The sequence below is a fragment of the Pseudorasbora parva genome, chromosome 21 (genome assembly GCF_024679245.1).
Source record: "Pseudorasbora parva isolate DD20220531a chromosome 21, ASM2467924v1, whole genome shotgun sequence".
Taxonomy (NCBI): domain Eukaryota; kingdom Metazoa; phylum Chordata; class Actinopteri; order Cypriniformes; family Gobionidae; genus Pseudorasbora; species Pseudorasbora parva.
In genome coordinates, this window is record NC_090192.1 from 6,576,964 (window position 1) to 6,595,073 (window position 18,110).

Here is an 18,110-nt window from a genome sequence, read left to right on the forward strand (position 1 = left end):
ACACCATTCAGGTATTTTTCTTTCTAATTGCCTTGCGTATGGTGTGATTTCTTCAGAGCTCAGAGCAAATGCTCACAGGATGTTTGGAAGAACGCGAGGCAGAATTTGATGGCTTTCATTGCACACGTCCTGTACCTGTAGATAACACTGCAAGATGTTGAGCGATGCCTTTCTTTACACAGCCACAGATCTTTTAAAGTATTAGAAAAACACGCATTTGAACAAATACCCCTTTAAATCTAGCTCTTTTGAGGAATTATATGTTTCTGTATTTTAAGATTTCTTTCATTTAAGTTAGGAAAAAATGTCTTTGTTTTTTTTGCACATTAGCAGTTTATTTTAAATGTTTTTTTTCCTTGCATTTACAGAGAACTCTTAATATTAAATGGTTCATCACTGCAGCGCTTTTGAAATCTTTTATTTAAATTGAATCTAATATGACCTCTGTAATAAATAGATACACTTCATTATCGAATGGTGAAATTTTTTTCTATTGGTGTTAAATGAAACTGCTATAATATATTGATGTAATTTTTAAACAATCCCTTGCTTAACTTTGTGGTTGAAAATGACCTTTGTTTTATAACTTGACGCAGTCCATTTTCTTTCTTAATCTCGTTATGGCCCAGGTTGGCTGTATGTTTCCAGACAGTGTACATATGAGAGTACATAATTATGAAATCTGCATTAATTTATTTTTAAGGGCATGAATGCTCCTTCATACTGTATGAATGTATAATGTTTGTATTTTTGTAATTGCAATTTTTAGAATCCTCTTGAGAGGTATTAAATATTCTGACATTAAGAGACGGTAGGCATGAAGTGGATTTTATTTGTGCGGTACACTACAGCATTGTCTTCAATGTATGTACTATTACTTTGTTTTGAAGAAGCAATTTCTCAAAGTTTTAGCGTGACACAATGCTGTTATTTTATTGCATTGACACTTCTGTCTCTGAAGTTGAAAACATGTTGAACGGTCTACTAATGATGGTTTCAGCACACGTGCAACACTATAGGAGTGTATGATTAATATTGTGATGTCAATATTGGGATATTGTTTACTTGAACTCAACTGCTTTCATCAATAAATAGTGTTGAAACAGCTGCTTCTACATCCGTGCATATGCTAGATGATGTCAATAAAAAAGATCAAAGTTTGTATCTTGGAGAATTTATTTTACACACGGACGTTGGTTCATGTTTCCTGCGGTGTATGCTGTGATGTAAAGTCTAGACTCGTCTGCTCGCCCTCGGCCTGAAGAGCAGCGTCAATCTGTGTCTTCAGCTCTGGATCTAAAAACGCATGACCGATTGAGAAATGTTCCTGCAACACAAAATGAAACAACAATTAAAATCTGTACAACAGAAATTTGTAAAGTGTTGTTAGATGGAAAAGGACCTTTTTCTTTGAGGGAGGCCCTGCGACAGGCGGGTTGAAGGTCATGTCTTTAACACTGTAGTCTTCAAACAGCTGCACTGGAGTCCTGCACACACACACACACACACAAACACAATGAAAATCTTCACACTCATCTCGACACCACCAGCCGATGGAAACGAGCCTGTGGTCTCTACCTTCTGCTGAGCTCCATGCTGAGCGCGCCGGAACCTTCACTAGGAGCGCCTTTCATGAGATGAGCAGCAAACTTCCTCACCACGGGGTGATAGTGTCTCTGAAACACATCAATCCACAGCTTTTCAATGACCAGTTCAATTAGGAATTCAATTATTAGGTTTATTTGAGCTTTATTTATGACTGCATGCTAATGTTGAATATATACTATTTTTTAATTTAGAATTAATTTAACTCTCGCCAACATTTTTTTTAATTAGCCAGTCAGCATCAGCATTTGATAATTTTCACAAAACTTTCAGAATATTGTTGTATGTATGTCTGGACATGCAATACGTCAAAAAGGACAGAGCCTCTGCTTACAAAAAAAAAAAAACGTACTAATTTTTGATCAACACTTAAATGTGGCCAAATTTCATAAGAAACGTGAGACAATGGGATCAGATTCAGAATGATGATTAAAGGGGTGATGAATTGAGAAATCTACTTTCCCTTGAGCTTTTGATATATAAAAGGTCATGATAATATAAGAAATTTTATAAAACAGATTGTTGTCTTTCATCCCCATGAGACAAAAATACATTTTCTCAGTCTAGAAAAACACCAAATTAAAAACTATTTCCACATTTCTACTACATTAATGACCCTGTTTAAATACAGAGTCATCTTCCCTGCGCTAAAGTACTCCTTTAAGAATTGCTTTCATAATTAATACAACTATAATTTATGATTGTTTCATACTTGGTTGTATTCCTAGAACCTGTTGTTTCAATGTTTCATTTTCTTAAAATATTTTCCATTATTTACATTACACTTTATCTGTGCTTTTCCTCTCAATGCAATTTCAACCTGGTGCAACATATTTTTGGGATAATTTGTTAAACTGAAACATACTGGCTATTTAAAAAAAGAAATAAGAAATGTCCCGCTGTGTGTTAATCCTTCAGTAATACACCGATGGGATGAGTTCATCATTGTGCTTCACCTTCAGTAAGTGAAGCTCCCACACCGCCGTGTTCTGGGGGTTGCAGTATTCGGGCACGTCCAGCTCTGGCAGATACACACCACTGCCCTGCATTTCATTATCCAGCAGGATGTCACACTTAGGGAAGGTCTACACAAACACAACAGACATAATTCATACGTTCACCTTACAAGGCCTCCATTATCTTGATTTAAAAAAAAGGAACAGCGCTGGCTCACATGCATCAGCGTCCTGTTGGCTGCCAGGATGCCCACGCAGGAGTCGGGCAGCACGTGCAGGCCGAGCGTACTCAGTCTCTTCATGAAGGCCTGCGCCCTCTGCAGGGTGACCTGCTTCCTGCGTTTGGTCAGCATCACGTCCAGGCACTGCAGCACGATCGCCGTGTCTTCGTTCGCACCTCCTGCAGCCAATCAGAGATAATAGCTGTGTTAGTGAATTAAACTTGTGCAAAACATTAGAGAATAAAGCAGTGTTTCCAGTCCATGTGTTCAAGAGAGCAAAATATCCGGTCCTCCCAGTACACAAAGCACCACCAGAGGTTCATCCCTCAAAGATGATTTAATAACTAGGCATACGATTAATAGAATTTGGTCTTCCCTTACACCTCCAATGATAAGGAAAAGATGATGCATGATTTGTTCCCTTTTCTTTAAAGCGGTGCCCAGTCGTCCTTCCTACCTAACATCCAAATCATGTAACGTGACAATGATGCAAAAAAAGAAGAAAGAAGTTAAAAGCGTGCAAGATGTGAAAGACATGATGTTCCCGGGGTGGATTTTTGAGCCTGATCAGAGATGGAGTGAAACATGGACAGGTATTGGCTACTTTGGGTTTATACACAGGAAAATACACACAAAAACATGACACAAACCTGTTTTGGCGAGCTCTTAAACACAGTCAGTTATGACTTTGATGTAAACAGTTATGCCATCTAACAGAGGTGGGACAAAGTCATTGTTATGCAAGTCACAAGTAAGTCTCAAGTCTTTGCCCTCGAGTCCCGAGTCAAGTCGAGTCAAAGATGAGTCAAGTCTCGAGTCGAGTCAGAAGTCAAAGCCAACAAGTCTCAAGTCGAGTCCAAGTCCTACCATTTTAGTTTCGAGTCACTTCAAGTCATCTTACCACAGAAATAAAAATTATACAAATCATGTATGTCTGTAAGATTTATATTTATTTAAACCTCTTTTTATACAATGACATTAAGCAAATGCAGTAAAAAAAAAACAGAAACACTAGAACAATGCACAGCGGCTTCAGTCCTGTATTGTGTTGACCTCATATGGCAAAACAGTTCAACTTTCAAATAGATATGGGTCCTTTTAGCCTAAACTTAGGGCATTATGGAAACATTATGGGAATATTGTTTAGATTATTTTTGGTTTAATTTGGTTTACTTTAATAATTTAATTTATTCAATTATTTTGTTTTGCTATACTTTTTATGCCAGCTTGCCATAGCCCCCCTAGCATCCCCTCGCGGCACCCAGGGGTCCCTGTCCCCACTTTGAATACCACTGCTATAAAGCATATGACTTCAGTTTCTGGAGGGAAAGGGCTTTCTTATGACTTTTGAAGCAGTGAAAATATTCTTAATATTGCATACACTGAAACTGAAATATTATCGTATACCGTAGTGTATAATAGACAATGAATATTAACACAACAACACTGATATGAGTAAAGAGTAGTTTCGTGAGGCTATAAGGGATTTTCTGACATCTGTTTCATATTCTTCTCAGGTATGAAGAATACCTAGAGGGGTGGGGGGCCCAAAACAAGCCCAATATTATTATATTATTTATTATCATCAGTATAATTTATGCTCAATAATTTATCAATAAATGACCCTGCAACATTTTAAATTGAAATCTCGTGGAGTTTAAAATGCAAATACAGATGGGATTTTACAAAATTCTTCAAGTTGCAATAAAGACTGTGAACAGAAGAGGTTTGTAGATGGAAAAAGAGAAAAAGTGACGTGAAGGATTATGGTAACTCCAGTCGGAGTTATTGCACACATATAAGGAGCAGTGGTGAACATGCACACTATAAACCGTAAAAAGGATAAGCCCTGCATCTCAATGTGCAATCTGCTCAAAATAGTATTGAAAATTACTAATGTCACATAGCTACTATTTAGGATTATTATGCACTTTTTTACAGTCTATGATTGGGAGTTGGTGCCCAGGAAAACACTGAGAGTGCTGCAATATAGAGACATGTTTATAATAATATACATTCGAACCATACCTACTGTTATTATTAGCAGCCTATACTTTTTTTTATTTTTTTTTATTTTTTTTATAATAGCCAAATAATAATAGTCATAATAAATAGCCTACATTATAAAACATATTTTTAAGATTAAATTAGGTGGCTTACCTCCCTGTTTCCTCTCCATCTCTGTATATCTTTGCTGGTTGCATTGTTTGTAAAAAAAATAAAATGTATTCGTCTATTTACGTCTATGAACTCTCATTACATTTATAACATCACATCACATACCCGCACGTTGAACGCGATTTTTCTTCAAAGTGGGGAAGGTGGCGGGATGTATGAGGACGAATGAATACAGCACTTGTGTCGTTGCACTATGCCTATTAGCTGTGAGAGACAGTGCCAGTCAATGTATTTGGACAAAACAGCGACCATAAATGTAAAGAAATAAAGTTGCTTGTCATATTTTCCTAACAAGCAACCACATTTTTTCAAATAAGCCCAAAAAACCGCGACCCGCAACTCGAGATTTTTTTACCGCGACTTGCCAAAAAAAAGAAGCCCAAAGTCACGTGTTATACGCGGACTTGGTAGCTATGGATACTGTCGAATCAAACCAACGTGGGACTACAGTGATTGGATGTCGTGCTGGCAGCGCACGTGCTATCTGCATGCATACAGGTGCAGCTTTTTTTCACTGAGAGCAGCGCGGCCGTGTGAAAGAAAAATAGCCAAAAAGTAGCAAGTCTTCTCGAGTCATGAGGCTCAAGTTCAAGTGAAGTCACAAGTCATTGATGTTAAAGTCCAAGTCGAGTTGCAAGTCTTTGTACATTTTGTCGAGTCGAGTCCAAAGTCATCAAATTCATGACTCGAGTCTGACTCGATTCCAAGTCACATGACTCGAGTCCACACCTCTGCCATCTAATCCTTGACAGAATATTAGATCTGTGCATTTGGTCTTAAAAGTGCAGTGTGTAATATGTATGAGGATCTATTGATAGAAACTATGTTTTCAGTGGTGTATAAAAATCTTCCATAATGAACCGTTATGTTTTTATTACTTTAGAAGGAGCCATTTCTATCTACACACACTACCTTACAGCGAAGTCACCATTTTGCGCTGTCATGTTTCTGCAGTAGCCCTAAACGGACAAACTGCTCTACAGAGCGCTAGCTACTCTCTGCTGTCTCAGACGACATTTGTCCTATGCGGGCCACCGTAGCTTCTCTATGTGCTTCAGAAGGGAGGGGTGGTGAGCAGTGAGCGACTGCAATTTCCTACACTGTGAAAAAGTCAAATTGTCCAGCTGGACATCTCACCTGCGTGCAGCGTCAGCAGGGTTCTGTATAAGTGGCTGTAGAACTTCAGAGGGTCGATGTTGAGGACGTCACCTGTTGGAAAAGAGATGCGTTTTAGCTCAGCGAGGGCAGGATGTTCACGAAACAAGAGCTGCAGCTGTACTGACCTTGTCCTGAGAGGATGTGGAAGGATGTGAGAATGCAATGAAGGCTCTCACGATACGTCAGATCCTGGGTGAAGGAAAACACGGAGATGTTAATGCATAACATTTCACACTGACAAATCATGAAGCAGCGGCTCCTGGTTGAAATACTTACACCCGATACGATGAGGCCGTAGAGCACCGCCAACAAATCATCAAAGAACTCCAAGTTTATAAGATGAGCAAACCTTCAGCAAACGGGTTGAACCACGTTATTCACATGTTAACAAACAGTTTTTTACAGTGTAATAACGCTATAATAAAGCTGATATGCATATTAGTGGCTCTTACTTTGCAAGACCTTCTAAAACGGAGGGCAGTAAGATGGACTTCTGAGCTTTCTTCAGTATTCTGAAGTAGATGAGGAACACAATGTTCAGCGTCTCTGTGTGCTGCAATATAAAGACGGACGAATCACGATATGCGAGAACATATTGATGCATTATAAAGAACCGTTTAACACGCTCTCCATCTTCTCTAATAGCACTCACCAGTTTGATTTTCTTCTCCTTGCTCTCTGAAGCCTCAGCTTCTAGAAGCTCTTTCTGCAGCTTCTCCTCTGCTTTCTTCCACTGTTGAGGACAAGAAGATTGAGGATCAAGGAAACAAAACAGAACAAATGTAAATCAACATCATATAGGTATACGGCTTTTCCTGTGGCTTTGGTTCAGGAAGTATATTTCACATTATTTTACTCCGTAAGCATTACATTTTTTTTAGGAATGCACAATATATCGGCCACCGTATCAGTATCAGCCTATATATGTTTTTGCCGTTATCTTCATCGGCCCGATAAGTAAATCTGGCCAATATCTTAAAGCCCATAAATAATGGATTATTCCTTCAGCTGACACACTTCAGATGCACGTCTGGCCATGATGGTTTTGAATTGCTTGAAATATGATATGAAGTGCAACAAAAGTCTGTCATATAGGCTACATAAACTTACAATGAGAACATAATTGTGTGTTTAGGTCATGACTTTAATGGTGAAACGTAATTAGGCTCTCAAAAATCATAAAAGTAGGATTTATCAGCCAATATATTGGTTATCGGCTCTCAAATACAACAATTTATCAGTTAACGTATCAGCCACAATTTTCATATTGTGCATCCCTAGAAAATTCCTAAAAACTTTTAAAGATTACAGTACAAAACTATTGACTAAAGGTATAAAAGAAGAAATGTTTCTGCATCAGTCAGCATATTAGAATAATTTCTGAAGACTGGAGTAATGATGCTCATTTAGCTTGGCATAACAGGAATAATGACATTTTATAATATATTCAGCTATTTTAAAGATTTAAACTATTTCACAGCATTACTGTTTTATAGTATTTTGATTAAGTAAATGCAGCCTTGGTGAGCAGAAGAGATGTCTTTCAAATAATGTTTTAAAAAACCTTACAGACCTCAAACATCCCATGATTGGGGAATCTAGTTTCTAAAACAAACAAGTGTCCAGTGCAGAGTGTCCAGTCAGAAACACTGATCTAAACTTCAAATCATGACATTTGTGTGACATTCAGCTCAGTTCAGACCTTCCGCTGCATCCGGGACAAATTTGTCTTCCTCTCCCTGAAAGACATGAACTTCTTTTTGGGCGCAGTGTCATCAGTATCTTTCTTCATGTCCACTTCTTTTATCCTCAGACAGAGGAGGCACTTCAGCACCTGTGCATTCATATCACACGGCATTAAAAAGCCATTCAAGCCATGAACATAATATGCAGAGAGTAAATCATTTCTAATATAAAGTGGGACCCAAGTTTTAAATCTGACCATGTTCTTTAAAGGTGGGGTAAGTGCTATCTGGTAACCGTTGCTGTTATTTCAAATCACCAAAACAAACACGCCCCTACCCCCAAAGGGGTCTCGGCACTATTTTGATAGCTCCGCCCCACACACACGTAACCCAGGCAACGACTATGACAGAATCTGTGTGTTACTAATTCAGGTCGAATATTCAATGAAAAGTGAATATCCATCACAAAAACACAAACCTTTCTCATGAACAACGATAGAACACGAGCCGACAGTCCAGCTAACGACATATTACGTCAATGACAAGATCAGTTATAGCGATCACAAAACACAATCAGTTCTCATGAACATCTCGATAATACACAAGCACACAGTCCAGCTAACGACATATTACAATTATGACCGGATAAGGGTTATATAGATCATGAAAAGAGGAAACAAACATTATTAGGAGTATAGTATCTTATAGGGGTGTCAACAATAATCGATTCGGCGATGCATCGCGATGCGGGGCATGAACGATTCAGCATCGATGCGGCAAAGTGCCATAATCGATTATGTCACTGTTTATTTTCTGGCGGACGATAAAGTTGTGAAGTTTCAAATACTTCCGGTTCCGGGAGAATAACAACAACAACAAGGAAGATGGCTGAGGCGGAGGGAGATGACCGCGATAGACGGGTTATTAAAAACGCGCTAACGACCCGAGGTGTGCAGGATTGTTCGTATATATTTTTGCACAATAATAAATTAATCTATCATGACGAAATACGGCGCAATTCACCTTTATTCCACAAGGTGGCAATGTCTGATACCCAATGATGAAGTGACGTTTCACTCATAGTTACCTCTGACAGAAAACGAAACAATAATTATAATCTGCAAAACTTGAAATGGCTCAGTGATTTACAGCAGAGAGCAAGAACTAAACACAATCATATGTTAGTGTCACTGTCTCTTGATGATGGATGTGGTCAAGAAGCTGTCAGTGATCAAAATATTGATTTTGAAGACATTGAAAATGAGTTTGGAGAATATGCTGGAGATGGCGAATATGAGGCAGATGCTGAATATACTGGTAAACGAGCTCTGACGAGGTCATATGATGATGGTATTAAACATCTGCTCAAACTGAATCCTTCCAAGCTCCAAAAGGTAACGAGATAGGGTTTATTTTATTCTTCTGTAAGTGTAACTCTAAAATCAGGAGTTTTAAATATTATCACAACAGGTAGAGGTCTATCCATGTTAAATATAGATCTGGGTCGCTAACGACCTGAATATGTAAGAATGTTTGGTGAAACAGTCATGCATTTAAGGGTTAATTGCATTTTATTTAATTTTATTTAATTACATTTTATTTTATTTAATAACTTTTATGTCAAAGATACAGGAGACACATAGCAGCCAATACAATCTGTTGTTTAATATCTGCTTGTATTCCCTCATGACTGATGAAAAATTTGCTTTGTGTGCAGTAGAATTTTGATGCATCGCAATGCATCGTAGAATCGAATTGAATCGAATCGTTACCTGGTGAATCGTAATCGAATCGAATCGTGAAGGCAGTGCCAATGCACACCCCTAGTATCTTACTTGTGGGACACATTTTTTAAACTGACGTTTGAAACACACAGTGAGGAGATTTAGATGCTCCATTTGGTGTGGAAATGAACGGGTCATTATCATCGCTGAAGTGAGCGACAGTACGATCGCAAATGGACTAACAAGCGAACATGACACACGACAATATTCAAGCAAAAGCCAGCATACATTAGTTATCGGCTAATGTCAGTTATTATGTGTGTCGTGTGTTTTGAATAATGACGTACACCGAGCACTCTTCTCACCATTAATAATAGACACGCCCCTTACCTGCTGATTGGCTACAAGTTTGTTACTGCACTCGGCCGAGTCCGTTTTGTAAAACGGTTTTGAAATAACACTAACCCCACCTTTAATTGAAAATAAAGCTAAAACCGTTTACACTTTTTAAATGCATTTAAACTTGTATAGAGGAAACAAAGTTCAGCAGTTCTTCAACATATGACGACTATACCTCTGGTTTGACGTTATAGTTCCTGCTCTTGACCATGCCTGAGATGACCTTCACCATTGCTAATGAGGCCTGACCAATTTTATCCTGTTTCAGCAGTTTCCTGACTGCTTCACAACACACCTCGGACACCTAAAACACAAAATCACATCATCACATTGCTACTTCACCCACATGCTGGAGTTTCTCCAGCAGATCCTGCCTGCAGACTGACCATCCTGACGGAGTCGTTCATCAAAGGCACCACCAGGACTATTATGTTGTTGTGGAAATTGAAGTGCGGCAGAGCTACCAGGAGATCACAAATGCACCTGATGGCCACTTCAGCAAGACCTTTATAACACTGAAGAGACACAGCTTGACTTCTCTTCTGCTTCTTCTGCTTCCAGTCTGAAACAGCATCAGATCAGTCAGATATCAGGGATAGCGAGAATGATGAATGAGAAGCTAAAAGCACAGAGTACTTGATCTACCTTTGACTGTCTGCTCCAGATCCTCCAGGTAAAACTTGTACTGGCAGACAAGACCCTCCTCAAACTCTCTCAGCTGCTGCGTCTCTTTCTTCACCTGGAGAGAAAAGGAAGCTGCTTAAATGGGTCATATAAGATACTTAAATCCAGTTATGTAATCATTTTATTTCCGCTGGGGTCCAATTATCCACTTCTTGAACCAAAAGTGTGCATTTTTCACTCTCAATGACCCTCAATGGTAAGCAGGTCAGGTTATGCTGCTGTGGCTTATGTATAAATGCCCAATAAATACAAGTCACAATAAATAATTCATTAATTACAAAGCCAAAAACACCAACATTTTTGACAGATTTACCCATATTTTATTCTAATAATTATTGTCTATCCTGCAATAATTAAATTGGGTAAATATAAGATAAAAACAAGATTGTATAGATAAATACAAACACGACATGTCTATGAAAACATAAAAAAATAACTGCTAGATTATGATGCATAAATGTCTTTGAAAAAGAAAATGAAGAAATGACCAGGCTATGGTTCGAAAGGGAAACTCATTTTGAATGCGCTCTTCCCTTAACAACAACGCTGATCCACGGGCATCTAAAGCTCAGAGAATTTAAAACACTATCACAGTTGTGTTCTCATTATAATGCTCTGTACATGACAGATTGGCGCTGCACAATTTTATTTTTCATGATCAAAGTGATTACAGACATCACTGCACGTTCTCAAATCCATAATGAGAAACAACTTTAAATAAAACATAGGTGTACTGTTAAAAAAACATGAGAACAAAAACACTGCTGCATTATTAATACCATCGATGATTTTGAAAAAGAAATAGCCCATCTAACATCTCAAAAAATAACCAATAAAAGAGTCGATAATGTTGGGCTGTTCGCATTTGAGCTGAAACTGAGTGAATGAACGTCCGTTGGTAAAAGCAGCGCTTTGCTAGCTGGTTATTAAACTCAACCAAACGTGTCCTATATGAGATTAATCAGATATAAAAAGTAGGGCTGAACGATATTCTGTTTTAACATCGACATCGCGATGTGCGCGTGTGCGATAGTCACATCGCCGGAACATGCGATGTGAAGGGTAGTAGTATTTTTATACGGTCTATGGTAGTAGCCCATGGTGTATTAAGGAAGCACACAGTAAACATGAGTTTGTTGCTGGAGTGACATGCACGTTCCTCGTGCCTGCACAGTGATTGGTTCGCTGTGCCGCTGCTCACGGCCAAACATTCACTGCTAAAATGCGCACCGAAGAGGATCCGAAGAGGTGGAAAAAAGGTTCGTACCAGAAATCATCTTTTTGGGACTATTTTGGCTACATAAAGGAGGATGTTGAACAAAAAGAGGTACTTTGCATGGAGTGTCTTGTGGCCACAAAACAAGAAAACACAACCAATTTGTCTGATCACTTCAACGGCACCACAAGATCTTTACGACGAATACAAAGCTAGGGGTGTGCATTGGCACTTCCTTCACGATTCGATTCGATTCTACGATGCATTGTGATGCATCAAAATTCTACTGCACAGTGCACACAAAGCAAATTTTTCATCAGTCATGAGGCAATACAAGCAGATATTAAACAACAGATTGTATTGGCTGCTATGTGTCTCCTGTATCTTTGACATAAAAGTTATTAAATAAAATAAAATGTAATTAAATAAAATGCAATTAGTCCTTAAATGCCTGACTGTTTCACCAAACATTCTTACATATTCAGGTCGTTAGCGACCCAGATCTATATTTAACATGGATAGACCTCTACCTGTCGTGATAATATATAAAACTCCTGATTTTAGAGTAGCAGCTACAGAAGAATAAAATAAAACCTATTTCGTTACCTTTTGGAGCTTGGAAGGATTCAGTTTGAGCAGATGTTTAATACCATCATCATATGACCTCGTCAGAGCTCGTTTACCAGCATCTGACTCATATTCGCGATCTCCAGCATATTCTCCAAACTCATTTTCAATGTCTTCAAAATCAATATTTAGATCACTGACAGCTTCTTGACCACATCCATCATCAAGAGACAGTGACACTAATATCTGATTGTGTTTAGTTCTTGCTCTCTGAAGTAAATCACTGAGCCATTTCAAGTTTTGCAGATTATAATTATTATAGTTTCGTTTTCTGTCAGAGGTAACTATGAGTGTAACGTCACTTCATCATTGCTTATCAGACATTGCCACCTTGTGGAATAAAGGTGAATTGCGCCGTATTTCGTCATTATAGATTCATTGATTATTGTGCAAAAAAATATATACGTACAATCCTACACACCTCGGGTCGTTAGCGCGTTTTTAATAACCCGTCTATCGCGGTCATCTCCCTCCGCCTCAGCCATCTTCCTTGTTGTTGTTGTTATTCTCCCGGAACCGGAAGTATTTGAAACTTCACAACTTTATCGTCCGCCAGAAAATAAACAGTGACATAATCGATTATGGCCCTTTGCCGCATCGATGCTGAATCGTTCATGCCCCGCATCGCGATGCATCGCCGAATCGATTATTGTTGACACCCCTATACAAAGCAGGGCTCGACATTAACGCTTGTCCGGGACATGTGGGTGTTTTGAAGGGACAAGTGAAAGAGAATTTTACTTGACTGACGGACAAGAGCCTGATTAAAACAAAAAATAACTAGCGAATCACCAAAATGCAAGAATGTTTGTGCATTTATTTAGTGTAAGTGGCGATCGATTGTGGATAATATATAATGAACTGATGATAATAAGGTCGCGCTGTTGACGCTCGTGAAGCCTCTCGAGGAGAAATCACAACACTAGAGCGTTTTCCTGAATACCATCACGACTGTAAATGACACTGATTTCATATGACAGCTCCATAAACAACTAACATCCACTTAGTCACTTACATTTTAGATGCAATATTTAGTGTTTTTGTTCTATTTCAGCAGTGAAAATCGTTCAAAGCAGACCTGTAAAACGTCTCACTCACTGCAACAAGTGAACGATTCAGCGTTCGAATGAATCGTTTGAATGAACGAGTCAGTGACTCACTCCTTAAGACGGTCACCTGCTGCCACCTACTGGAGGTTTAGTTTCATGTTTGCACATACTTACCAACATTTCTTTTTGTCACTTGTAATGAAGCTTGCTTCTTAGTGAAATTATTAATATCACGGAATGGTAATTATTGACTTTAGCCTGGATTGATGGCTCTCAATATCGCAATATATATCGTTGGGGGAAAAAATATCGCAATGTAATTTTTGTCCAATATCGTGCAGGCCTAATAAAAAGTATTCTCAGATATAAAAGCAATCTTAAAATTTGCATCTGTGCAAAAGGACGCGGATTCCTTTCACTGGAACTAAGGGGGCAAGCCCAACCCCTGAAAAACAACCCCCATGAGCATTTCTGAAACGAGTCATTCTTACAGCTGAAAAACAAAATGGCTTATGATACGACTCCGTTAAAAGTGTCACACTGTACCTTCGTGGCTTTCTCAGCTTCCGTCAGTGGTCGGATTCGATATGCTGGCACAATGTCCTTAAACACCTCCATGAGGGAGACCATGACTAACTTTCTGACAGTGACGGCGATGCACGGGTCCGTCTCCATTAGCATGGCCCTCAACTCCTTCAGCTTCTTGATCTGGAAACGTTTGTGAAACGTCATGATACAGATACGTCTAAAAATAATAAGATCATATGCAGTAGTTGATTGTGAAAAAGTCATACGGTCCCGTCTTACGTTAACATGTGGATCTGCGAGTATAGCGGAGGACAGACTTGCGATGCGCAGTTTCTTCTCCGTCAGTCTCTCAGTCCGCAGCGCTAGTTGCTCACGAGGAGTTAACGATGGACCGCTTTCTGGTTCCTCCTCTGATATTAGTTCAACAAAATCATCAAAGATAGCATCAGAAAGGTGCAGAAGTACATTTAAATAAATAAACTAATGCATGCACTTTAAGATTCAGATTTTGTAATGTTTTTGAAAGAAGTGTCCTAACCCTAACTCTTCTGCTCACTAAAGCTGCATTTATTTGATTAAAAATACAGTAAAACAGTAGTATTGCAAAATATTACTACAATTTAAAACAGATGTTTTCTATTGTAATATGCTTTAAAATGTATGTAAATTTATGATTTATTACTGTGATCAAAGCTGAATTTTCAGCATCATTACTTCAGTGTCACATGATCCTTCAGAAATCATTCTGATACGATCAGGGCCGGCTCTAGCTCTTTGGTTGCCCTAGGCGAGATGGAGTTTTGCCCCCCCCCCCCCCCCCCCCCCCCCACTCACTTTTATCGTCTCTAATTCAGCACGTCTGTTTTCCTAGGCCTACCGCTAACCGAGAAGCACTTATTATAAAACACGTTCGACGCTTTATTTCCACTTTTCAAACATTTTCTCACTTTTTATTGAAAATAAATGCCTTTCCGATCTGATATGTGATGGGAAAAGGGAATAGAGCGAGTGTGGCAAAAGGCGGGATCAAACCTCTGATCAATCTGCTTCAAATCTTGATGCCGTATGTCTTACCACTACACTACAGCCACTGTAAAGAATTTGGTGAACACAGCATATTTGTCTTTAATGTAAATAATATGGCATCTTTCGTTAGGCTGCTCCAGTAAAAAAAAACAAAAAACGAGAGGCCGTATTAATTTCCGACGCCCACGTAGAGAGCGTTTGTACTTTTCATAAATAACATGCATACGTTATCCATATTTATAACGAACTGGACTTTTGATATTTAAATGACATCCATGTAGGTTATTGATTATTGTCAGTGAAGTAATTATGTAGAAAAAGTAATTATGTAGAAAACTAGCAAGTGATAGCTTAGTGACAATATTAATAATATTTATAAAAAAAATATTAGTTGATAAGATTGATACTAAGTAATTTTATTTTGTTTGACAACTTATTGGCTGAGATAAGAAGACTAACCTCTATACTGGGCTTTCTTTTTTTCTCTTTTTCCGTCCCTGTGCATCCGCTGGGTTTAGACGCCTCATTTTTGATGAACGCACAAGATGAGCACTTGCCTGACCTAGCGCCTGAACTAATAATCAATAATCATCACCATCAATTCAATCTAATAATCAGGTTGATAAGTAATTAAACGTGTAGCTGAGGGGGCGCCCTATGATGATCATGTTTAATGAACATTATATTGTATTTCGCTTGTTCCGATTCTATGCTTAATGGGAAGTAATGGACGGCACTAGAGAGCGCGCTCGCGCCCCTAACACAATTGTCGCCCTAGGCAACCGCCTAGCTCGCCTATAGCAAACGCCGGCCCTGGATACGATGATTTGCTGCTCAAGAAACATTTATCATCATCAATAGCGGTCGACCGACAGCGATTATTTGATGGCCAATGTACAGAACACATGCATAACAATTGCTGAAATTAAATTTTATTATACCATTTTGTTCAAAAGAACATTTACTTAAAATAGATAACTTTTGTATTATTATTATTATTATTATTATTATTATTATTAATGACTTTAATGTCACTTTTAAACTATTTAATGCATCCTTGCGTAATGCATTTTTTTTGTTGTTAAAGTATGGTTTCCCAAACTGCAAAATGAGTTGACGAAAAGTTATAAATTAATGAAATCACAAAATTTTAAATGAAATGAATAAATTTGCCTGCATGTCATGTGACCTTTATCCAACATGAGAGAACTGCTGTTAAATTATAGAATTATTAACTTATATTATCATCTTAGGGGACTTATTTAAGTTATTATATCAGAAGTTATTTCTAACACAAGACATGACAACACAAACTGCTAGAGCACTTTCCCATCCACGCCCTTGAGATGAAAGATTTCAAGGGTTGAATTTGAAGAAATGAGAAATGCACACCAACCTTTTTCTAACTCCTGGTCGTTCGGTTCCTCCTCTTCTTCTGCCTCAGGCACAACTAGGGGGCACAATCAAACGGCACAGTTAATCGCGAAACATCCTCTCTAGCACTACAGCACTTACTGAAGAGTCATGTGACGACACACACCGGGTTTCTCCATGCTCTGAGGGATCAGGCCGCTCTTGTCTTTGATAGGCAGCAGGTGAATGAGTTCTTTCTCCTTTTCCAGCTGCATCTTCCTGGGCATCTTCTCATACTTCTCCACCGGCTGCTCGGACTTGCGCTTTTTGGCATGAACTGGAGCACTACGTGTTTTCACAATAGAAAAGCGAAGGAAAAAGATTAGGAAAGAAATGATCACAACAGACAGTATCAGCTGATTGCTATGTAGACGAATACGTGATTTGATAAAAGCGCATGCTTTTAAAGATTGCTGCCTACCATGAGGAGATGTCTCGAGTCAGAAAGGAAGCTTTCTGTGCCATGGCTTTGATCTGTTCTAGGTCATCCTCATCCATCATATCAGTGGGCAGAGTCTCCAGGAACTCCTCCTCCTCGTCTTCCTCCTCTGGTATCACAAATCAGCATTACAACACTGACCCAGCACTGAGCACGAGTTGATGAAAGTCATCAGAAAGCAGTTACCTTCCCCTGGTTTCTTCCTGTAGCGCTCCAGGGGTTTGAGGGTCTGATGGGAGACATCGGTGATGGCCTGCCGAAGTTTGCGCTGCTCTTTGCGCTGTTTCTTAGCTGAGCTCTGTTGCTTAAACTGACGATTCTTCAGTTTGTTTTCTAGCTTCAGATTGCTGGTTTTCAGCAATTTTCTGAAGCTAGGCTTCTTTTTCCTGTTCTTTTTGGAAGCCTTGTGTGAAACATGCATTAAAGCACAGTTAAATAATGCCTTCTGGTGTGTTACAAGTTCTTTATACTCATGACAGATGAAGCAAAAGCTTGACTTGTATATTTAAATATTAATGCTTTTTGACTTTCATAGTGTATTACAATATAATACAAGGTTAACCAGTAGTGTATATGGTAGTATAGTACAAAATAGTTTAACTCTCAAAGTGGTGTTAAAAAGTCACATATATTATATATATGACCTGTGTCCATATATATATATATATATATATATATATATAGTACAGTATGGGGTTGAGCAGTATGCTATAAGTGATCAGATACACCAGTTTATACTAGTAAGTTAACGTTACAGTGTGATGAAACAGCAGGGGTTGAAAAGTGTCGCTTGATATGGAATATACTAGTAAGTTACAGTATGATACAGTAATGTTAGAGGTCAAGCTAGGTTGACTAGTATATATGATTTTTAAAAGCTGTTGAATCTCGCATTCTTACACGCTGAATTAGATGTAAGCAGGTCACTGAAGCTCAGCAATATGACTAAAACAGCTGGTGTTATTAAAAAAAGGAGTTAATTAGTACAAAATAACTTACCGGGCCCATTTTGATGAGTGATTCGCATCAACTGCGTTTCAAATATGTAAATAACTTTAACCCAACAAAAAATTAGAAAGTGCAATGTATCCACTCTTTCCACATGTACCACATGGACCGGAAGTACGGAAGATATAGATGAACCGAGGCCTTTGAGCGCCACCTGGTGTTCTGGAGGAACGAATACGCTGAGAAGAAGATTT

At 38.6% G+C, this 18,110-nt stretch overlaps 1 protein-coding gene across 1 annotated transcript; it reads right to left on the reverse strand.

The window, feature by feature from the left end:
• Nucleotides 1-309: 309 nt before the first annotated feature.
• On the reverse strand, nucleotides 310-18,022 carry noc3l (NOC3-like DNA replication regulator). The gene is made up of 21 exons (XM_067430330.1): nucleotides 17,908-18,022; nucleotides 17,095-17,311; nucleotides 16,891-17,017; nucleotides 16,597-16,754; nucleotides 16,453-16,506; nucleotides 14,310-14,440; nucleotides 14,049-14,210; nucleotides 10,572-10,665; nucleotides 10,313-10,488; nucleotides 10,102-10,230; nucleotides 7,821-7,952; nucleotides 6,771-6,851; nucleotides 6,571-6,671; nucleotides 6,395-6,467; nucleotides 6,244-6,307; nucleotides 6,098-6,169; nucleotides 2,780-2,961; nucleotides 2,562-2,690; nucleotides 1,579-1,676; nucleotides 1,403-1,487; nucleotides 310-1,327 (listed from the first exon to the last, which is right to left on the reverse strand). Exons 1-21 carry the CDS (start codon nucleotides 17,914-17,916, stop codon nucleotides 1,199-1,201), a joined length of 2,403 nt encoding a protein of 800 aa, XP_067286431.1. The 5' UTR covers nucleotides 17,917-18,022; the 3' UTR covers nucleotides 310-1,198.
• Nucleotides 18,023-18,110: the final 88 nt, after the last annotated feature.

Excerpts from the sequence above, each read along its gene's own strand:
- noc3l (XM_067430330.1), bottom strand. Across the intron at positions 17,018-17,094 it reads CAGGAAGAAACCAGGGGAAG|AGGAGGAAGACGAGGAGGAG; the intron begins GTAACTGCTTTC and ends TTGTGATACCAG. Across the intron at positions 14,441-16,452 it reads CGACCAGGAGTTAGAAAAAG|AGGAGGAACCAGAAAGCGGT; the intron begins GTTGGTGTGCAT and ends AACTAATATCAG.